The sequence below is a fragment of the Ciconia boyciana genome, chromosome 23, assembly GCF_034638445.1.
Source record: "Ciconia boyciana chromosome 23, ASM3463844v1, whole genome shotgun sequence".
NCBI lineage: Eukaryota > Metazoa > Chordata > Aves > Ciconiiformes > Ciconiidae > Ciconia > Ciconia boyciana.
In genome coordinates, this window is record NC_132956.1 from 3,684,356 (window position 1) to 3,706,858 (window position 22,503).

The 22,503-nt window shown below is 54.8% G+C and overlaps 1 protein-coding gene across 5 annotated transcripts in view; it reads right to left on the minus strand.

Annotated features, from left to right (window-relative positions):
* Positions 1 to 16: 16 nt before the first annotated feature.
* ATP2B4 (ATPase plasma membrane Ca2+ transporting 4) overlaps positions 17 to 22,503 on the minus strand; it is a 53,630-nt gene continuing 31,143 nt past the window's right edge. For 3 of the 5 annotated variants that reach the window (XM_072844978.1, XM_072844979.1, XM_072844980.1), the window contains exons 7-21: positions 22,195 to 22,230; positions 20,423 to 20,584; positions 20,087 to 20,301; positions 19,753 to 19,995; positions 19,392 to 19,633; positions 18,836 to 19,070; positions 17,477 to 17,656; positions 17,112 to 17,199; positions 16,863 to 16,969; positions 15,026 to 15,217; positions 14,703 to 14,916; positions 14,048 to 14,259; positions 13,567 to 13,674; positions 13,006 to 13,188; positions 17 to 4,973 (exon numbers count right to left, since the gene is read on the minus strand). In XM_072844978.1, the coding sequence (XP_072701079.1) occupies positions 4,668 to 4,973; positions 13,006 to 13,188; positions 13,567 to 13,674; positions 14,048 to 14,259; positions 14,703 to 14,916; positions 15,026 to 15,217; positions 16,863 to 16,969; positions 17,112 to 17,199; positions 17,477 to 17,656; positions 18,836 to 19,070; positions 19,392 to 19,633; positions 19,753 to 19,995; positions 20,087 to 20,301; positions 20,423 to 20,584; positions 22,195 to 22,230 (2,723 nt within the window). In that variant the 3' untranslated portion in view covers positions 17 to 4,667. Of the gene's footprint in view, positions 4,974 to 10,427; positions 10,621 to 13,005; positions 13,189 to 13,566; positions 13,675 to 14,047; positions 14,260 to 14,702; positions 14,917 to 15,025; positions 15,218 to 16,862; positions 16,970 to 17,111; positions 17,200 to 17,476; positions 17,657 to 18,835; positions 19,071 to 19,391; positions 19,634 to 19,752; positions 19,996 to 20,086; positions 20,302 to 20,422; positions 20,585 to 22,194; positions 22,231 to 22,503 lie in introns of all 5 variants that reach the window. The other 2 variants (XM_072844982.1, XM_072844981.1) reach the window with 2 other exon arrangements.

The following is a 22,503-nucleotide window of genomic DNA, read 5'->3' on the forward strand; positions in this document are numbered from 1 at the left end:
CCCTTTCCCACCCCTCAACCACTCATCCGAGTCCACTTTGAGTATTATCTCTGCTTGGAGTCTGTTTTCTCAGAAGAAGCCAACTGACAATTCATTCAAAATTTTTTTCTCCCAAGAACCATATAAATTACATGCAAAACATTGTACATAGAGATTAATATCAAAATGCAATACAGATCAGGTGCACTTTAAGCTGGACTCTAGGATATGGCAAACACACCAGGGTACATATTGCTTTGAAACCACCATTTTTTTAATGTCATGCATACCACATAATATTCAGTCTTTTGTTTTGTATTTTTCTGTTTTTATACAAAAATACCAGTGCTTATTATACTTAGTTACTGGAAAAGAAAAACTCAGATCTGTGTGCCCTCTTCAAAAGAAAGTTTTGTTGTGAGAGCATTGGATAAATATATATACACACACAAATGTTGGTTTAATACTGTATATATATATATATATTTATTTAAGGGGAGGAAATAAACTAAAGGTAGTTTTAGCCATGGGCTTTGCTGAATGAAGATTGTATTTTTTGTTGACCAGGAGGATATCAGAGGCAGGACAGCCAGACATCGGCCAGTCTTGGTGGCAGGGGCCAGCCTTGGCAGAGAGATGCTGGAGAGGAACAGCCAGGTGCCAAGAAACACGCTGGCGTTGCCCCACAGCCTCGCTGCTTGGGGCAGGACCGGGAGAGCAGTACCCCCATGTCGCCGTGCCCTGCCAGGGAGAGCTGGGTTTGCAGGAGGGCGTTTTACGGGTTGCACACTCCACGCGTTGGTGAACTTGTAGGAGCCGGACCCAGCGGTGAGGAGCGATGGCAGGCAGGTACATGCGTCCTTCCCCCGAGAGGTACAAAAGCCTGCAGGGACTATTCTTTGAGGTGCTTGGTCCCTGCAGTCATGGAGGGCAACGGGAGTTGGCAATGGCATCTTGGAGATGCCCTCCCTGGATCTAGGATGGGGCTTTTCCATTCACCCCAACGTCATGTCACCCCAAGAAGCATTTCTAAAGGGGCTGAGCACTACAGACATCTACTCCTCGGCTGGGGAAAGCCAAAGGCTGCCCATGCTAAAATTTGGTTTAGTTTTTTTCCTTCTCGAGATTGTTTCAAAATTTGCCTCAAAGCTTATTGCACAAAACCTTTGAAAATTAAGTATAACCCCTGTGCAAATCAAAGGAAACCTTATCACATAACGCAAATGCCTAAAAATGCCTGTTCAGCAATGCACACAGGACATGGTGTAATGTCTTTGGTACCAATCCGCCAATTTATTTAACAGAAAACCACCACCACCACCACCACCAGAGACCCTACTGTTATTAAGAACTGGATGCAAAATTATGTTCAGAGTGTTTTAATAACAAAGCATTCCAAGGCAAGTTAACACGTATCACAGGGTATGACTTCGGTTCCTGTCTGGCATGGCACTCTCCCCCGTGCACACTCGTGGCAGTTCAAACAAAGCAAAAAAAATAATATATATATATCTCCCCCTTTCAAGGCATGTTGCAAAGAGTCCCCAGAAGTTCGTGCCGCCGACCATGCCTTTCAGCGTAGAGCACCAATCTCCCCCAACTCTTTTGTAATGTTCTCAATAACTTAACCCAATAGTCATCTGCTGCCAGTATATCACTGAAACTAAATAGAAAAAAAAAATACTTTACAGAAAGATGTATGCACAATAAACGTTTATACTTTAAGCAACCAGCCATACCAACATAATTTATATAAAAAAAACATTTGTGTCATCCAACTAACGTCTAGTATAAAGATGGCTGCTCAGAGAAAAGGAAGCTGACTGGCATCCGATCGCTGATACACTGAATTAATTACCTGTCACTTTGAACTGCCGTCACACAGTCACGCGCCATTGCAGATGCGGGACTCAAGATTTATTTTTTTTTTTCTTTAAACAAAATACATATGGCTGACGTAAAAATATCAGTTTCTGATCTAAAGAAAACTATATTTTTTGCATAATATTTATATATAATTATTTTCCCCCCTCCTAATATGGAAACTAGAACAACAAAAACATATCAACTAAAGAACAACCAGACCCTTGTGGCAACCTGCCAGTCACAGATTTCTGGGAGTGACTTTGAGAGCCTCCAAAGTTGGCTTTTTGTTGGTTTTCATTGGTTTAAGTCTTTTTTTTTTAAAACAGGTCTGAGGTAATAAAAAAAAATATCAAAAGAAAAAAGAAAACTCAGTGTATCCCCCCCAAAGTATTTAATAAATATTTATGTAAGCTTGTAAGAACACCATATTTTCATCTTTTTTTTTTTTTGCAAGTATTTAAAATAGAAAAAGTGATCTTTTAAGCAATGTCACCTTTAGTACAGAACCAAACCCCACAACCACCCCTTTTGTCTTTCCTGTTACCACTTGCGTATAACCCAAGAGAACACCCCCCACCCCCGGTCCTGCCCAAGGCATTTTTTCAGCTCGTGTGAAGACGGAACGGGGAGGGCAGCGATGGGTTTGTCTGCGCGGGCAGGGGGCTCGACACTGAATTTGCAATTGAGATGGGCAGTGGTGGCAATTTCTTCTTGCTGTTGGCAGTGTACGGAGCCCAGCCTTCACCCCCTTTGCCAGCACCGAGGCAGGAGACCTGGGAGAAGGACCTTTCCTCGGCTACCTGGGGCAGGAATGGGGTGACCTCGTCCTTCCCTCCTCCCATCCCAAGGAAGGGACGAGTCGGTGCTGGGCTGGAAACAAAACAAAGACACTTGGTTTGTGTTGTCGTTTAAGGAACACTTATTTCTTGGCAAAGTACTGGGCCCTCGCGTGGCAGGCGGTGCTGCAGGCAGTGCTCAGAGAAGGCACAGGAGAGTCTGCTGTGCGTTCTTAAAGGAAAGAAAAGAAGAAACCAGCCAGCCCACCCTCTCGTTAAAACCTCTCTGCTTCCAGGGATGGAGGCTGGGCAAAGACGATGATGTTGTACAGCCAGTTACAGCCAGGTTCTTTCTGCTTCCAACCAAGCCAAACAGGACAAAGAAGAGAAGGCAGCAGAGCTTCCTCCAGCCCTGCCTGCCTGGGGCCAGTAACCAGGAGTACACCAGCAAGAGCCCATGAGGAAGAAAACTAAGCCCAAGCAAAGCAAACTCCTGCCTCCTGCTCAGTCCCATGGCTTCACAAGAGGGTCAGTTCAGAGCCAGCTTGCCCAGGACACTTGGGGCCTCTGCTCCAAAAAAACAGGACTCTCACCAAATGGTTACAAGAGACCGAGGTGAGGCAGGACACAGGGTGAAGAGATGACCTTCAAAAAAGCAGCAAGTGAGGCACAGCCTCCATGCGGCACCTTCTCTGGAAGGCCTGCAGCCAAGCAACCAACCTGCCACCTCTGCGAGGAAGTGCCTCCACTGGCAAATCACCTACAGAAGTGCTATGGAAATCAAGGGTTCTCCCATCGGCCACGGAGCCTCCCTCCCTTCCACCGGCTAAAGAGACAACCTGACGCATCCCTTCCATGATCTAGGAGCTGACCCACTGTACTGTCAATAACCCAATGCTTGTTCTCCGTTCAGCCTGCTAACGCTTTGGCAGCGATGAGCAGAGCTGGTGGGCACGGCTGGAGCATCCTCTGGGGTTCCTCGGCAGATAACTGGGGCTTGTACTCCAAGGCTGAAGGATTATTTAACCCAACAGTATGGACAAGCCAGAACGGGCAAAAGTCCCTCTGCTCTTGATGGCAGGAGCCGTTACACCTTTGCAAGGCTCTCGCCAAAAGTTTCACAGCTGTTCAAGAGCAGAAGAGATGCATCTCTTAAGACTCCCCAGGAAGGAGCCCTGTTTCTCACAACCATGGGGTTTTTCTTCACCATACTCCCACTGCCAGTTCACCTCCACCTCGCTGTGTAGAAAAATCAGAATCTTTTATATCCAGCAAGGTTACAGCCAAGTCACCTTCGTTCCTTGTCTACCAATAACTGCTTTGAAAACAGAGAGAGAAAAGTGTGTGCGCACACACAGAGGAGGAACTGTAAAGGCTAGGTACCATATTTCAAGGTGGAAGACTGCTGTACATCCCTGTATCTATCAACCTGTGAGTAAACACCTTCCCCCTGGCTGGGTTTTTTTTGTTTATTTTTAAATTTTCGCACCAGAGTGCTAACTCCCCCACTTCCCACTGTGAAGTTATTGGGGGCAAACCCCACAAGCAAAGAACAAACCCCAACATTAGAAGAAAGCCCTAAAAACCACAAGTGGAAAAAAAAATAAAGTCACAAGTGCACCCCAGCCCTCAGGCTGAGAGCGTGCATGTAAGACTACAACAATTTGAACTTTCTTTGAACATGCATTTTTCAAAGTGAAAACCCCCTACAGACGCATGGAGCCCAACTCTCGGAGAGGAAATAACCTGGCTGCTTCACTTGGGCGAGTACCACTGAAAATTAGGGATGGAGATGCACAATTTTGGCTTAGCCTCTCTCCCAACACCCAGCATCGTGGTACTCTGGTTCCCACTGCTAAATAATGGTAAAAAAAAAACAACAAAACAAAACAAACAAAAAAACCCCCAAAAAACAAAACACCAAAATGATATACGTATGAGCAGTTTGACACGAAGTGACCGCAGTGTGTGATCAGTTACTGGTGCCAATATCACACAGGGCGAGGGGCGAAGGTGGAGGAGGAGGGGGGGTTCGAAGTTCTAAGGTCAAACCGATGTCTCCAAGCTGTGTAAGGGGCTTTCGGGCTCTGGGACGGTGACCTCAGCTTGATCGCTGTCCACTGCATTGTTATTTCTGTTGAGGGATGTAGATCCACCCAGGCTACCCCCACCTCGCTTTTTGAGTCCGTCAGTCTCGGGGTCGTCTTCAGCGCCGTCAAGGAATGGTGTCCGAGGCTCATCTTCCTCCAGGATGAACTCTGGGTGAGTCATGAAGTTATGGATGGAGCTTCTGGATTCGGGTTTCTCGAGGCCTTCGTACAAGGAGCTACGGAACGCATTCACCACTTTGATCTGCCGGGAGGTGAGGAGCGTGGGGGATAAACAAAAGAGGGGTTAGTAGCGGCTACGAGAGGCCAGAGCTCCCAGGAGAAAATAAAAGTAAATCATAAAGACACAATAAAACAAAGAGCACAACAACAACAACAAGTCACCACCACTGAACAGACAGCTAAGTCAAAATGAGAGATCTATGGTGAACTAGGAGGGCCAACATGGATCAGACTCAGGCACTAGGTGTGTGATGGGGAATCAACCGACTATGGGGCGACTTCAGAAGCTGCAAGAAAAGACACAAAAAAACTCAAAAAACCAGATCACTTTGAATGAATGGAAGCCAAAATGCATTAGTTGTCATTATGTGTGCGCACGCATATCTGTGTGTATAAACGAGGACAAAAAAGTGGAACTACAACTCAAAAAAGAGGTGGGTTAGACAAACAGTGGGTTCACTTCAAGGCAAAAAACTCTACGGTGGGAGCGATGTGTGTGTTTGTTCTATTTCGTTTTTAGACCTATAGAAAGGAATGGGCTTTAAAAAGGTGTCACAAACTTTTCAAGCCCATGTGAAGCAGTAGGTCCAAGTGGATGCCATGACCAGTAAAACCGGACCCAGCTAAACATGCAAGAAGGAAGCCAGATCTGTGTGAGTTTCCCCACACGGCTGCCACCTAGATCCTGGGCTGGAGCTCTGGATCCTTCCCTACACCAACATGCTGAAGAAGACCCAGCTGTTTCCAAAGGCAGCTAATTCTTTTGGATGCTCTGCACAAAAAACGATCCCAAAATTTGATAGAAAGCCTGGCCACGCACTGCTCCCGTGAAACCCACAGGCTGTCAGCACTGCCAAAAGCCAGGCTCAACGCCTTACAAGCAGGAGATCCAGAGCCCAGTTTGGACAACCAGGGTATGGGTCTGCTAGCTCGATTGCACTGGAAGGGAGAGGTCTGGAAACAAGCGCGGATGGTGGCTAGCAGTGGATTCACTGCTTCCTCCAGTTCCTCTGGAAATCCAAGCCTTGAACCCTTCCAGCTCTTGCCCTCCCTTGCAGCCCAGTCACAGTTGTTTGGTCAGATGGGTGACAAGTGTCAGATCCAGCGAACAAAGGGGCAGGAGGTGGCAGCACGGCGGGGCTGCAGCAGACCTCTCCGCCCCGGTGCTGCTGTCACACTCGCCCTGGCACCCGCAAGGCAGCGACGTGCGGACGCTAGCATGCGTCAGACAACCAACGTGTGCACCTCAGGTGTGGCAGAGCGCTCCAGCGCTCGTGGATGACTCGGGGCTGTGATCACTTGAAAGATGTCAAAAGGCACAAACTGAAGGAGAGCAATGCAATAACGTGGGCTTTTGAAGCGGAGCCAACAAACCGAGCAGCTGAAGGTCTCCCAAGTAGAGGACCTGGTGAAATCACACACGTAGCTTTGCCTTTTACTGCAAAGCCGAGAGCTACCCACCACACAGTGCCCTCCAAAGCATCCCTCGGGTTGCTCCGCTGGGTCTTACACCGATGCTCTCCCCACTACTCTTTCAGGCCAGAGCCAGCACGTTGCCTCTCTCCAGAGGTCCCCCCATCCTGCTGCAGCAGGTCACACCAGCACTCTCCTGGCTCGTGGCACCCTCCCAGTCACCCGGGAACTGGGCTGTCTCCTCCCTTTATAGAGAAGGAAGCTACTGACAAAAGTTGTCAGCAGGGCCCAAGCATCTTGCACAAGCTCTCGTGTGTTTTAGGGAAGCAACAGAAGTCTTTGCTCTGTTAAGCAGAGTTCATCTGGGACCAGGAGATCTGCTCAAGTCCTCCTCTCCGAAGGAAATGCCTCCAGACCACCTTACTTTGTTCAGCAACGCTGGGCGCAGCGGGGAAGTCGGTAACACCGCCCCAGAGCAGTGCCAGTCGTTCTGCTCTGTCTCCGGCCCCATGGAAGCAGCATTGCTCCTCATGAGCTACCTTCACCTGTTCCCAGCACCCAAGGAACCCAGTCCCCACCCATGTTCCCTGCCTGCTCTCATGGTGTCCCTGTGGACTGGAGCTGGGGCACAAAAGGGAGGAGAGCCACAGATCCCACAAAAAGGGTGCTCCTCCACAGCATCCCTATGCTACACCCTGAAGAGCCTCCCCATCACTCAGCCACTGGCCGAGGGAGTGGAGAGTGTGCAGAGCTGCTGGAGGGAGAATGATTCAGATTTCTCCTTGCAAGCTGATGAGGCAAATCAAGGTACATGTGTGTTCTGCCGCTTCTTTGCGAACGGGCTGCCGATCTGGTGGGTGAGCAGAGGTGACACCCCTCTTCCTGGTGAGATGAGCCGGGTGAAACTGTCCACCTTGGTCTGGTACACAGGCAGGCTAGGAGGGAAGTTACCAACCAGCACAGCCAACGAGAGCCTCCTAGGGATCTTTGGTCTCAGCACAAATAGCACTCACAAAACCAGACCAGAGAAGTTACTCAAAGAAGAGTCTCGTGTCTGGAAGCCTGGAGATTTTACCTGCAAGATGTTCCAGGGTTCCCCTCTCACGAGGGATGCCCTTCTGAGTCCGCTCTCCATCTGGCTTAGAAAGATGGTGCTGCACCACATGGGGCAGCAACGTGGCATCCCCCTGGCACAGGCTCAGCACGTCCCAGCTAGAAACAAACAAGCCAGCTCTTGCACACACACGGACCGGCACGCACATGCGAGCTAGATGGCAAACACTCATGAGGAGATGAGCATGGGCCAGGTACCCCCCCCATGATGCTGGAGCACCAGCTGGCCTGTGAAAATGGAAAGTTGATGTAGCTGGGAACAGAAATTGAGAACTGTGTTTGCTGCACTAATGACCACAGTAAAATCCTGAATAAATTCATTATTTAGTGTGCATGCAGAGGACAAGGGAGACCACACAGCAGGCCACCTCTGCCGAGACCATGATCTGTCACTTCATCAACACAAGAACAGCAACTGCAAGCCCTGACAAAAGCACTGGCCCCTAAAAATGCAGCGTGCAAAACCAACTAAACCAAGTATAACGAACCTGAACAGGCTAACGAGAGCCTAGGTGACTGCCAAAGCGACTAGGTGGTCAGTCTAGTACAAGCTCAGAGGAAGGAGCAGCTTCACAGAAGCCCCCCCTGCTCCACCACCTCAAGCACTGGTGAGTCCAGACCTTATCTACCACATCGCTGCCTTCGGCTCCACCTATAGCTTCTGCTGCAGTTTTCCTCAGATTTTCTTACTTTGATTTAACCATCTTTGTCAGCAACTGCTGTAAAACTAATTCAGCTGTTCCCTTGTCAAAGGAACTTAACAGCAAGGAAATGTGTTTTGAATGAGCCAGGCAGTGCAAACAAAAATGAAATCCTCCCCAACCAAGCTGAAAGCCCACCTCCCTCCCTGCCCATGGTCAGGCTTACGTGTCCTCTCCACCTGAAACCTTTGCAACCTGCAAGCTTGGAATTTATTCTCATTTCACACCATCACCGCAGCACTGCAATGTGCTGGGCAAACCCCACTGCTCACATGGAGGTGGAAATTACATCTCCTGCATGAAGCCAGCATCAGCTCCACCACTGACCCCTGGCTTGCTGCGCCCAGCTCCCTCAAACCAGGGCAAAACCCCCAAGGGAGACCAGCTCAGCTCTGCAAACCATCTCCTGAGGGTCATTCCCGAGACCTCCCTCTCCTCCATTGCCCCAACAGGGGCACAGCGGGCAGGGCTGCCGAGGTCCAGCCCTGCAGAACTCATCCCACAGAGTGAAGTGGAAGACAGAGGGACAACATTAATCTGTATGGAGGGAAGTGGAGCTTTGGGAGAGAGGGAAGGGAAGCAGCAGAGGGAAATAGAGAAAAGTCTAGGCAGAAAACAGAGGGAAGACTTAGCGATCTGGGTTAGCTTCTGGTAAAGTTGTTTGCTGCCTGGAAGGGCACGAGCTATCCAGGTTATCTATTCCCTTGCTGCAAATCAGGGAGAATATTAATCCACAGACTGCAAAAAACCCTGCATTTTGGTCTTGTCCACCCAAGCCCACTACCCTGAGATCCCTCTAAGCAGGTTTTCTTCCGATTAGAAAGTCTTGGTGGTGCACAGATGCAGTCAGGAACAGAAGGCAGCTGCGCTGCTTCAGAAACATTGGGGTTAAACAAAATAAAATTCAAGCATCAGTATCGGCTAAATAGAGAGAAAACAAAATTATCAGAAATTCTCTCTTCTCTCCCACAGTGCATAAACAGTGGAGACTGAAAGCTATTCAAAAAGTCACCAAGGGTATTTCTTTAATAAGAGGAGAACACGGAAAATGACTGTGCAATAAAAAAGCCAATTATCCGGGAAAGATACACTACCTACTCATAGCCTGGCACAGCCCTGCAGAGAGAATTGACGCTCACGGGCTCACAAGCCCTTATATGCTGCTCACAATGAACACTGGAGAGGAGCACTGCACCAGAGAGGGCTTTTCTTTGGTCTGGAAACCCACAGCTAGATCCAGATCCAGCTTTGCCACTGATGTTCAGCAGGGTCATGTTTTCCGTCTCCGTTTGCATGCAGAGTCGCAGGTCTCTGCGTACACCGAGAACCAGCGTGTACAGAACAAGCCGGGCACCGATGAGCCGCTGCAATGGGGCAGCGATGCTCTGGCTATGACAGGGGACCAGCGGAGCCCTGTGCTGTCCCTGCAGAGCTCCAGGGCAGCAAAGGGCACGCTTACGTGCGCAGGCTCGCTCAGCTCTGTCTCACACGGCATGCAAGATCACAGGCAGGACAGGGGAGGCTGCTTGCTTACAAGCCAGCTCTGAAACAGCGGGCCGAGCTGCAGGTGAGCGGCTCCGATGTGTCACCACCGGCCAGCTGAGCCACGGTAATCGGCTGCTCTCGTGCACCATCCAGGCTCCCAACCAAGGCAGGAGCAAACACCCCTTCTCACACGCGTGCGAGACGCGGAGAGCACGCAGGCAGCCCGTTACCGCGGCTCAGCCCACCCCAGTAGCGCACAAACTGCTGTGGGAAGGTCCGAGCAGCCGCTCTGCCTCCAAACAGATTTACAGCTTCAGTAAAGCAACGCCTCTGCCCATCCCTGCCCTCCTGGGGCTGGGCAGAGCCGCATCGGAAAGAAACAGCAGCTTTTGGGCGCAGCGTGCCCTTTTCACAGCAATGCTTTTAGTTGCTCATGAACACATGGTTCTTTTAACAAGAACTGCCAATTTTTGCACCCCTCAGGAGGGTGGACTCATACGTCAGTCCTGCAAAGGAGGAGAAGAGGTAAAAATGGAGGAAGCAACAAGGAATGGGGGGCGGGGAAGGACCAGAAAGTATCGTAAACTTGTTAAAGATGCAACAGCATAAAAACTAATTTTTTTTTTTTTAAACGCTCTCCCGCCCCATCCTTCATTTTGGAAATCAGTCAAGGTTTAGAGGGAGAGAGAACAGGCTGGGTTAGGTTGGTGCAGGTGCTCTCTGTGGTTATTAGAAGTCATGCATTGTAATAGACTATCACTCACTGCCCGCAGGAGGAGATGCAGCAGCAGCAGCAACAGCAGAAGTGGTGGGAGTGGAATTGACGGAGGAAAGAGCTACATGGGTTGGGCTAGAAACATTTTTTACATCGTGGTGCTGGCTCACGATGGAAGGCTGTCTCCTGAGGGCTCCCTGCAAAGAGGAGGCGCCGGTCTGGAATGTGTAAACTACGTCCATCTGCAAAGAACCAGAGAGTGAGATAGCGTCGCCCCGGCCAGAGACAGGGAGAGGGGTTGGGGAAGGAGGGGAGCAGGGAGGTTGGGCAGACACACACGGACAGGAAGGAAGAAGGAGGATGGAGAGGTGGGGAGGAGGGAGGAGAGAGTCCCCCCACCCCACGCTCCTGTAAACCCGCACGGGGTTCGGCTGGTGTTTCTGGGAGCAGAGGAGAGGGTGGCTTCCAGCCTCTGCCCCGCTCTTGCAGGCGCGAGAGGGGCAGGGTTTATCCCACCACCAAGAGAGAGACTGCGGTGGGAGGGAGCGATAGAGGAAACACCTTGGGTTATCCCGACAATCTGCAGGAGGAGCAGAGAAAGAGAGAGGGTGGGCAGAGGTGCGAGCTGGAAGCCAGTGGTCCAGAACACTGCACTGGGAAAGGGTTTCTGGTCCCTCAGCCCCGTGGGATGTACAGCTGGGGGGCCGAATCCTGGGACACACCACGCGCCCACAGCTCCCATGGCAGCCGGCCGTGCTGGAAGACGTTTCGGCCTCTCTCCCAGGCCCACGGCTCTGCACAGGGCTCAGAAGCAGAGCTGGTAGGGGTGGGCAGGGATGCAGCAAGGAAGCACCCTTGGTGGTGGGCCACAGTTGCTCTGCGGATGCACGCCAAGGCCAGAGGAACAGAGCAGCATCCAGGTGCCACCATGGCTTCTTTGCAGCTTGACTGTCCCCAGCCCCGTGCCAGCCAGCCCGCTGGCGGAGCGCACAGCCCTGCGCCGCCCCAGCTCGCCCGCCTTGGCTGCACGGCTCCTCGGGAAGGGACATCTCCTCCAGACCCACGTGCAGCTCTAATTCACCCTGGAGGTATTTTACACACTGCAGTTTGATCTCCCTCCATGGAAGAACCTTCTTTTCCCCAGCGCACCAGGCTCGGCCCGCAGGGAAGAGCCCCGTGCTCTCACTTAAGACACGCTGACTCAGGACAGAAGCCCTCAGGACGCTTGTGTTGGACCTGCCAGCTGCTCTGCTCGAAGTGCAGGGCACCACAGCCAGGAAAGGAGTCCCTAAAGAGGCTCCAGGACGTGCCAACGTCCAGGAGCGTTTTTCATGTTGCAAGAGCAAGAGCTTGTTTCAGCCCAGGTCCACCACGGCTGCAGGGAGATACCTCGGAGGCTCCGGGCTCAGCCGCAGCAGCATGCCTGGCCGCTGGTACTGCAGCCGTTCATACCTACCAGGCCTCCAACACATCTGGACCGCTTCTGAAACAGCCTGCTGCTCCCAGCATGTCTTTCATGTGAATGAGCCAGGCTGAGCCGGCAGCTCAGCCCCCCACAGCACCAGCGACCAGCACTGCCCTGGGCTCCCAGAAGAGCCTGGCTGCCCCTCACTGCTCACAGCGGGCAGGGATCAAGGCTGAACCTCACCTTGAAACCCTCAAGGCAACATCTCACAGAGGAGAAGCAAAGTTAACACGGCACAACACGGCCGCTGTGCTCGCTCCAGTCCCTGCGTCTGGGCCATTTTGTTTATCTCCGTTTGTGGGAGGGCCAGAGGAGGAGGAACGAAGGATAACAAAGCAGCCCTGAATGCCAGGGGCCGCTGGGGACCTACAGCTTTCCTCCATGGGCCAGCTCTGCCCAGGCCACAAGGAAAGATGAGGGGCAGCGACCTTGCTGCAGGGAGCTCGCCCTGCCCTGCCCAGCCAGCAGTCTGGGGGAAAAAATCCCACCCTTTCAGGAAAAACTGAGGCAGGGAGAAACAGCTGATGTAAAAACCATATTAACAGATAGATTCTCCTCCCCTTCTGTGCTGCGGGGCCAAGAGCTCCAGGCAAGGAGCCTGGAGGGATGGCAGGGAGGGGTGGCAAGAGCCCTTGGCCAAAGGGCCGTTGGGAAGGACAGAGAGCAGCAGAGGAGCGAGACCGGAGAGGGTCTCACGCAGGCAGATCCCTCCTGGGCACATTCCCCACTGGGAGCAGCATCCCAGCAGCGACCGAGAGCAGCTTCAGTGCTGACCCACTGCACAACTTGGTAAGAGCCTGGGCGGCTCCGTGGCCCCCCCCACAGCTTCTGAGCCCCCTCCTCTGCTGTGCGAGGTGCCCATCAGCAGCACATCCAGCCTCCTGCAGACCAGCCTGGCCTCAAGCTGCAGGATGCTGCGCTCTGCATCAGAACAGACCGGTGCCTCCCCCCGCCCCGAGCTGTCCCCGAAAGCCAGGCTGTCCTGGTTCCCCAACCAGGGCAGACCCAGAAAGGCACAGGTGGTGGGAGAAGTCTAGCCCAGGAGGCGATGGCATCCTCCGAGCAGCAGCCGTCACCTCTTTCCAGACAGAGCCCCTGGAGAGAAAGAAAGAGAAAGGAAGAGAGAAGGAAGAGCCCCACAGTACCCCCTGCCCCACAGTACCTGCGTCTGTATCCTGTTGAGACCCCTGAACCACAGGATCTGCCCGCGCCGCAGCTCCATTTCAGCGTGGTCGATCTCATCCACGTCTTCAGGCAGCTCCTCCTCTGGGATCTCCTCCTTGGTGATGCCATGCCCAGCTTCCTTCAGGAACTTCAGGTGGCTGGTTGGGACAGTGCAGATCAGCTGGAGAGAGGCAGAGAGAGAGAGCGGCTCCTTAGCCTGCGGGCTGTGGCAGCACGGAGACCACTGCCAGGGTTGACCAAGGGGGAGCATTCCTGCAATGAGCTGCCAGGACTCAGCTGAGAGATGCCAGGATGCAGCCAAGACATGCCACCGCTGGATGTGCCCCGCTGCAAGCAGGGCGGGAACGAGTAGATTAGCAACCTCCTCTCCTCATTGCTGGCATGGTACTGGGATGGAGCATCACCCCCTTCCAAAGCTGCCTTGAATAAATACTGAGGAGAACAAGGGCAGCGAGGCAGCGGAAAGGGAAGGGCAGGCTGGGCTGTGAGCACGCCACGGCATGGAAGCACGTGGTATGTTTTTCAGACTGGCTCTTACCTGGCCCCAGAGGAGCTCTCCCACTCCGATAAAAATACACCAGAACCACTGGCTCAGGGTGAGCCCAGAGCAGCTGAACGGCTTCCCACCAAACTCCACAATGATGATCTACAGCACAGGAGAGAACAAGTCACACACCGGGGAGCTCCAAGGGCTGCATGGCACAGCCCCGGGATGAAAAGGTCCCCTAGGGCCACACATCTTTCCCCCCCTCTCTGGGATCATGAGAGGAGCAAGGACCTCACATCTAGGCTAGTGACTTTACAGGACACCAGAGGCACACTGGCTGGTGGGCCCTGGCATCTCCCAACATGCTCTAGAACCCAATATTCAGGTTTTGGGTCACCAAGAAGCTGCTGTAGAAGAATAAGGGGACAGGACAGAGCTGTGGGCAGTGACTACAGCAGACACAGGTCCTGCCTCCATCATGGTCCCCTCCCAGCCCCACCATCTTATTCCCACGCTGCTCCCGCAGCCTCACCTGAGCTGCAAATGTCCCCAGCACCACTGTGCAGAAGATGGGGTTGCGGTAGATGGACTCGAAGACGTTTCTCTCCCCGTGGATCTTGCGTGCGTTGATCTCGTTAAACAACTGCATCATGACAAAGGTGTTGAAGACGATGGTGTAGTGCTCGGTGGGTGGGGAGTGGAGCGGGGCATTCCGGCCACTGTCGATGTCAAAAAACTTCTCCCCTAAGCAGACGAGGGGTTTTGGGGAGGGGATGGGGAAGGGCAGGGAAGAGAGGAGAAGATGAGATCCTGCTCCTTACTTCTGCTCTGCCCTGGTGGAGGTGGAATTAGGATCCCAGGCTCTTGCTGAAGATCTCTTGACCCAGCTGGAGTCCCCCATGCAAGCTCCACTGAACCCTTATTGCCTTAAAAATGTTGAAAAGCTGCTTCCCTGGCTAAAACTGTCTCTGCACCCAGTGAGCTCTAGAGCAAGAAGTCCTCTTCTTATCACCCCTCTGCTTCCCATCTATTAAATAAGCTCTGTGCTGGCCAAATGCGAGGTCAACCGACTGAGGGCTGAGAACACGGGTCCCCAGCACTGGTGAGGAAAGGCAGCTTGCGAGGCAGGGCTGGGACTCCACCCCTTTCCTTTTTCCCCCGCTGTTTCTTGGGACCTCAAAGCTCACCTGCAAAAAGCAGCGTGAAAATGATAGTTAGCTGGTAGACCGCGTGCCCCAGGATGTTCTTCATCATGGTGCGGGAGATGAGCGGCTTGTTGCGGCCGTACGGCTTGCGCAGCAGCAGGGACTCAGATGGGGGCTCTGTGGCCAGGGCTAAGGAGGCGAAGGTGTCCATGATCAGGTTCACCCACAGCATCTGGACAGCCTTCAGGGGAGAGTCCTGCAGAGAGAGAGGGGAGAACACGTCACGCCACCAAAACCGCCCTCTCTTCACTCCCTCTTTCGCCGGAGCCCCCGCTCTCCTCCTGCCCAGCCCAGCGGCCCCGTACCTGCGTGATGCAGGCACCTGTGAAGGCCACGATGACGGCCACGATGTTAACGGTCAGCTGAAACTGCAGGAACTTGGAGATGCTGTCGTAGACGTTGCGTCCCCACATCACCGCCTTGACGATGCTGGTGAAGTTGTCATCTGTCAGGATGATGTCCGAAGCCTCCTTCGCCACATCCGTGCCTGCGATGCCCTTGAGGACCAGGGAGAAAGCGATGGGGTGAGTCACAGGGCGAGCTCCACGCTCGGCTCCACTTCTTCCCAGAAACAGCCCCGAGAGAAAAATCCACCGGAGCCAGAGGAGCTGGTGCCAGTCCTGCTGCAGCTGCATCAACGCACCCGAGAGAGAGGAGGCTCCAAAGCAGCGAAGCCTTCAAGGGCAGACACCGGCTCAGCTCCGGAGCGGGGCTCTGAGTCAGCAGCAGCTTTACAGCCTGTCACTGAGTGCCCCAGACAGGGGCCACAGCGCAGCAAAGCTGGAAAACAGCTTATAAGCGTGGCCTTCTCCCTATGCCAGAGAACACAGGGGTCCCTGGCTGGGCATCTCTGCTGCGAGCGAGGGTTGGGACCCCCAAATGAGAGCGCGAGCTCAGCAGCCTGAAGCCCCAGCGCCTTCGTGATGCCGTCCGAGGTGGATGGCAGCCCCGCAGCAAGCAGGGCTGCCCGCAGCCTCCCAAAAGTCACCTGCAGCATCTCAGCCAGACACAGTTTGCTCTGCAGGAGCTGGGCTCGCTGCCTTTCTCACCGCCGGCACACAGAGGCGCTCGCTTTGCAGTAATTAAATGCACCGAAGCGATGCCCGTAAGGAGCAGGTTCCCTCATGCTTTCCCGGAGCAGCTCTCTTGAGATTTGCAAGACCTGTCTCAGACGGGAACCCCCCGGCTGTTGCAGGGCATGAGCTTCGGAGCAAGCTGGACAGACCAGCCGAAGGTACCCCACTTGCCGTTTGATTCCCGCTCTCTGGAGACCCAAGGGCGGTGCAGCCCCGGTGCCTGGCCCCCAGCAAAGCCCAGTGCCTGGCCAGGGCCTGATCCTGCACATGGGGGCAGGGAGCCCCGCGCTACAGTCCCCAGGAGAAGACAGACTACCTTCTGCTGTTTGTCCTAAAGGCTCCAGAATTGCACTTGGATATTTAACACATTTATAAAAAACCCTACTCCCAAAAAATTTTTCATTTGCTTAAAGCTGCCTACATGGGCTCATAAGGCTCCAGCCAGCAGCTGGCTCCTGCTCACATACCTAAACTTAAACAGTTCACAGGAAACCCGTTAAAACGGACAGGTTTATTTCCTTGCTTCTTTCAGACAGGGCAAAGAAGAGCAGCAAACCAGGAGATCAGAGTTCTTCACCATAAATAAACTCCCCAAGTCAGTGCCAGCACCACACTCAGAGCCTGGGCTGCCCATTACAAACCTGGGTGAAGAACTGTAGGGATAAACCAAGTCACGCTGAGTTACTGGGCTGCCACAGCTCTCCTGGACCCCACAGGTCAGAAACCAGGGCCAGGCAGGACCCTGCTCTGGGTGCTCTGCAAGCACCGCGTCACCTTCAGCTTGACACGGTCCCTCCAGGTGGGTCAGAGGAGCCCAGCCCTAAGCCAGGCTCTCAGAGGATTGCTTCCCATCAATCTTTTGCTAACAGTCCTAAAAAGTTCATGAGAATTAAATCAAACCTCCGAAGAAGATTTCTTTTTTCTTTTTAAGCCATCCTGTAGATTTGGAGGAGAGTTTCACCGGTCCAGAAATAATTTCAGTGTTGAGAATAACCAAGCGTGCCATTAGTTTCTCACCCCAGAGAACGAAGGTCACCCCTGGGGAAAACCCACCGCCCGTCCGTACCATGGCAAACCCAACGTCGGCTTTCTTCAAAGCTGGACCATCGTTGGTCCCGTCCCCGGTCACGGCCACCACCTGCCTCTGGTCACCAACGGTGCTGTCGATAATTCCTGAAACAGAGACAAGCAGTTCAGAGAAAATAACCCCCAAGGCCAGGCTCCCAGCACAGATTATGCTGCAAAAGCACCCGGACAGAGCAGAATGAGACATTTTGGTGAGAAGCAGCAGCTGGGGGAGCTGGCGGACGCTCACCTTTCACGAGCGTGTGCTTATCTGTCGGGGAGGAGCGGGCCAGCACACGCAGCTTGGGCCAGATCTTATCCAGCTGCTCCTGTTCCACCTGCAGGACAAGGCACATGTGAGAAAGGGTAGGGACCCTCCAGAAACCTTCCACCCCACCGGAGAGCAAACCTCAACTGGGACAGAGCCTTTGCCTCCAAGCACACGGACACCCCTGCAGCTGTGCTGGCTGAGGATCCTGGCAAGCGGAGGGACCAGCTGCGTTTATCCAAGGAGAGGAGGAAAACCCAGAGGGGTTCAGCACCTTACACTGCTGGGGCTGTCGGAGAGGCCACCCACACCCGCTGCAGAGCAGGACCCAGGGGCTGCTCTCCCACCTCTCCCTTCTCGTTGCGGATGAGCCGGTTGAACTCCTTCCCCTCCAGGCACAAGAAGTCCTCCCCTGGCAGCAGGATGCCGCACTTGGTGGCAATGGCACGGGCGGTGTTGATATTGTCCCCCGTCACCATCCGGACGGTGATCCCTGCACGCTGGCACTTCAGGATGGCATCCGGCACCTGGGGGACGGGGACAGAGTTGGCGGGGAGAGGCAGGGCAGGGCAGAGCGCTCGGGTTTGGCACCGGGTATCCCAGGAGCCAAGCAGCTCCTCTCCCATCCTTCCTAAAAGGATCTGGAAAGGGCCCTGGTGGGGTCATGGACCAGCAGCCCACCTGCATCCACCTGCGGCTCAGCTCGGTGCTCACACTGGGGACGAGATGAACCAAAAAACCAGCTCAGCTCTTTATCCCTGGGGTGCAGGGGGAAGCCACCAGGGACCGGAGAGGATGCCTGCCCCTGCTCGCTGCCGCGGCCGCCTGCTCCTGCACCTCCTGCCCTCACCACAGCTCCAGCCAGACTCGTGTGCGTGTCCGGAGCAGCTCCTCTGGCACAGACGGCCCAAGATCTTCCAGCCCCTGCCCCAAGGGGAAGGCAACCTCACTGCCTTCTCCCCGTCATGCCACGGTGCCGGGCGCCAAGGCACGCCTGGTGATCCATCACAACGGGGGTATTTTGTCCGCCCCCTTGCACCGCTCCGGCAGCACGTTGCTGCACTAATGGGTTTATCTATTACGGAGCGGTGGGGGAAGAGGATATTAGTGAGAAATTAGCAAATTGAATCAACGGCCTCCAGAGCCAGTGCAGACGGGGCATCTGTAATGCAATTCCCAGACCCAGATACTTGAACATCTAATCAGGAAAGATGCAAGCAAGGCAGGAGCGCAGGGGCAAGCTCCAAAATGTAATCAAGAGGCAGGTATCGGAGGGCTTATTGCATTAGCCCAGCTGCCTGCCCGTCACCCCCACAGCGGAGGCAGAGGGGGGCAGCAAGCTGTGAGGGAGGAACCAGCTCGATCAGCCCTGCCCCTCTCCAACACCCCTCTGTCACCCCTACGTGGGGTCTCCATGCACCTTTCAGCTGCGTGCGGAACCAGTCTGGCTTGTGCACAGACCCCTGGTAGCAGCTGGGGGGAAAGTTTGGGTGGAAATACCCTGCCACCAGGTCATTTTGTCCAGGTGTGGGAGAGAAATGCCAGCAGCAGGGAGCTGGTAGCGTGGGGCACTTCAGGGATGGAGGCAGAGGAGCTACTTGTACTTTCTTAAGGGGCTCGTGGTCCTGAGCAGCAGGGAAAGGGGCTCCTGGCCCAGGAACGGGGCAGGGGTGGAGGACAGCCAGGGCAGAGCTGGGATTCGGTACCTCTGGCCGCACAGGGTCCTCTATCCCGACCACGGCGATGCAGGTCAGGTCAGACAGGATCTCATTCTCGCTGTCCCAGTCCGGCTCGGGGTCAGCGGGGAAGTCACGGAAGGCCAGGCAGATGGTCCGCAGCCCGTGGCAGGCCATGGGCTCTATCACCTTCTTCACCATCTCATCCCGGTCCTTCACCTTGAACACCCGAGGGTCTCCGTTCTTGTCCAGGATCCTGGTGCACCTAACGCAGGACCGGGATAGAGGGTGAGGGAGACTGGCGTTGGCACGCGCTGCCGGCTCAGCGATCTGCTCCCCGTCACCCAGGTTCCCCATCTGCAAAACGGGGGCATCCCCCTTACCCGCAGCTCCCTACAGCTTTACCAAAGCCACCCTAAGAGAGTTAAATACTTTGCACAGCAGCACCTCCCAATAGTCACCTCCCCGCTCCACAGCAGCTGGGCACCCTTCACCCCGCAGCCCTCCAAAACAGCTCCACACTGCATCGAGAGCCTAAAGCCCACGGGACAGGGAGAGGACCAGGGTAGCGAGGGAGGACACTTACTTGCGGAGGATGATCTCGGAGGCTCCCTTGCTGTACATGCGGAAGCCGCCGTTGCCGTTCTTCAGCACCGTGCTCATGGACTTGCGCACTGAGTTGAAGGTGTAGACCTTGTAGAGCTTCTCCTCCGGCACTTCGTTCCGCACAGCCTGGTAATCCTGCTTCAGGTCCAGCACGAAACCCAGAAGGGCGCACTCGGTCTTGTTCCCCACTTGCCGGGGTAGCCCCCCTTCCTTCTCGGGTGGCTGGAGAGGAAAAAAGAAAGGAAAAGCAATGCCAAACCTGGGTAAAACAGGATGGGAGCTGCAGGGTTGGCCAAGGGTGGGAAGGCCAGAGGACATGAGGTTGTGGTTCTCCAACTCACCAGGATCTTGGATGTGTAGGCGGAGTTGATGGCAACACCATTGACTATGAGGTCCAGGACCTTGGGCAGGATGGCTTCAGGGTCGGGGATCTGGCGGTAGTGGGTGTCCCCCACATAGGCCTGCACCACGGTCATGCGGTTCATGGTGAGCGTGCCCGTCTTGTCCGAGCAGATGGCGGTGGCGTTGCCCATGGTCTCACAGGCATCCAGATGTCTCACGAGGTTGTTGTCCTTCATCATTTTCTGCATCAGGCACCATGACCAGGAAGGTCAGAACCAAGAGCATGAATTGCCCCACCACGCCCCCAGTAACCTTGCTGCATTGTGGTCTCACCTTCACAGAGTAAGCCAGGGAGATGGTGACCGCCAGCGGGAGCCCTTCAGGCACAGCCACCACCAACACGGTGACACCGATGATGAAGAACTTGACGAAGTACTGGATGTAAATGGGGGTGCACTCTGCCAGCCAGGGCCGCCCCTGCACCCCAAACGTGTCGATCACGAAGTACAGCACCAAGATGATGACCGTGATGGCCGACATGATCAGCCCTGGGGGAAGAGGGAGAGTGGCAGGTGAGGGGACGCAGGGGAAGGGGACAGCCCCTTCTCCCCATGCTACTTCCAGCAAGAGCTCTGTGGTGACAGCTCGTGTCGGGCCACCGCCACTCACCCGCCTTCCCGATCTGGACTGCCAGGCGCGTGAGCTTCCCTTGCAGCACGGACTTCTCCTTCTTGGGCACCTTCACCTTCTTCTTCTCCTTCTCCTCATTTTCCACCCCTTCCTGGCTCTTCAGGGGCTGGATCTCTAAGGCCACACCATCCTGAGTTTTAGCTACAGCCCAGGGCAAAATAAGACACCACGTGTGAATAGGAGAGAGACCGGGAAAACCTGTAGGACACCACTGAGAAATGGTGGTGGGAGAGAGAGAAAACCCAGAACAAGAACCATTCCCGATGACACACGCATCCGAGCACATGGAAACCTCGTGTCCTGGGACCCTGCCACCTCTCTACGGGGCAGTTTTCTGCCGTCTACCCCAGCCCCATGGATAAAGGATCCTCAGAGCTGACACTGGCGATGTGACCCCTGCACCGGTCAGACCTCTAAGGCAGTGCTGCAAGAAACCCTCTGGCCAGGCTTTGGGGTGGAGGCAGGTCTCTTCTAGCCTCGCCTGTGGGCTGCTTTACACCCTGCAGCAGATGGGGAGCACTTTGGGCTGACCCCGGAGAGGCTCTGGTCCCCCCCCGTCCCCTGATGAGCATCCCTGCTCTGTGCCCCGCTCCCACTCGGTGCCACCTCTGCAGTGCCCTGCGGGCAGCTCAGCAGGAATCACTTGCCAGGGGAGCGACTGAGGGGGTGAGATGGAGGGGGATGGTTAGAAATTCGGATGGAGTTTGAAGAGGAGTGAGCCAGCTCCTTGAATCCCAGCCCTGAGCCATCCATCACGTTTTTAGGACCCGAGACAGCCAGGCTTTCAGCTGCTATAATTGGTCTAGTCCAGCTGAAGGTCTGCATCGGGGAGACCCAGGTCAGCTGGAAGTTTTGGAGAGGGATAGGAAAGGGAGAGGGTGGGACCCCCCCCCCAAGAGGCTCCGTCTCAGCTGTCGGGGCTGGAGGAGCAGTGGTGGTCCCATAGCTGCCTGCAGCTGCCCCGGGACCTGTCCCCTCCTGGCTGCTGCCGCTCGATGGCTCGAGACACCCCAGAGCTCACAGCAGCTCCACATCGGACACCTCCATGGTTACGATAGACCCGACACGGACAAAACAAGCACCCAGACACAGTCTGACGGGAAGGAGGGAAACTCAAACTGCTGAGAGGAGAGAGAAAGAGAGAGAGAGGTGGAGAGAGAGGTGCAGAAATGGGCTTCCTCCACAGCCTGCAAAGAACAGTGTGAGAAACACTGGCGAGGAGACGCTCACGGAGTCGAGGCCATGGGAGGAGAGGGTGCAACCGCCGTGTTGGCCAGGCCCTATGGGACGTTTCATCCCGGGAATGGCGTGAGGGGACTCAAGTCTCTCCCCCAGCTGTGCCCAAACACAAACCCTGCAGAGGGACGGCTTCTGGGGGGCACAAGGGCTTCAGAGCCACAGCTGCGGCTCACATGGACATGGATGAGATTTTCCCCAAGAAAGGGATGCTCTGCCAATGGTCTGGGCTGCTGGAAGAGCCCTGTCCTCTCTGCACAAAGGCTCGCCCCATGCAGGGGCAAGGTGGCTACAGAGGAAGCCGGCCAGCCCCACCCCAGCTATGCACAGCCACCGCGATGCCGTGCCGGGGCCGCTGGCTGCAGGACCGTTGCACCCTCTCCTAGGACAACGAGGCGAGAGTCCCGCCGGAGCAGCAAAGAGCACAGACTGATGAGAAGAAGGAAGGAAGGAAGGAAGGAGGAATGCTCGGTAGTTAGTGTGGTGCTGGTTCAAAGGATGGAGAGGCTGGTTACCTTTGTTGCGATTTTCGGGGGCTCCGGTTTTTTTACCTGTTCAAAGAGAGAAAGGGTGGAGGGCTGAGCACATGGACCCACGTTCAACGTCCAGCTGATGGGACAGCCTGGGGCTGGCCCTGCTCCAAGGGGCCGTGCACCGCTCCAGCGGCATCCATGCGCAGGGCTCAGCACCCTGCAGTCACCCTCCGGACACCACGTGTGCCTTGGTCTGCGGCTCATGGCACCGGGGAGGCTCCGGAGCTCCCCGACTCCCCGTCCCCAAGGCTTCAGACTTCCCCATCTGCAAAGCACCCGCTACAACCCCGG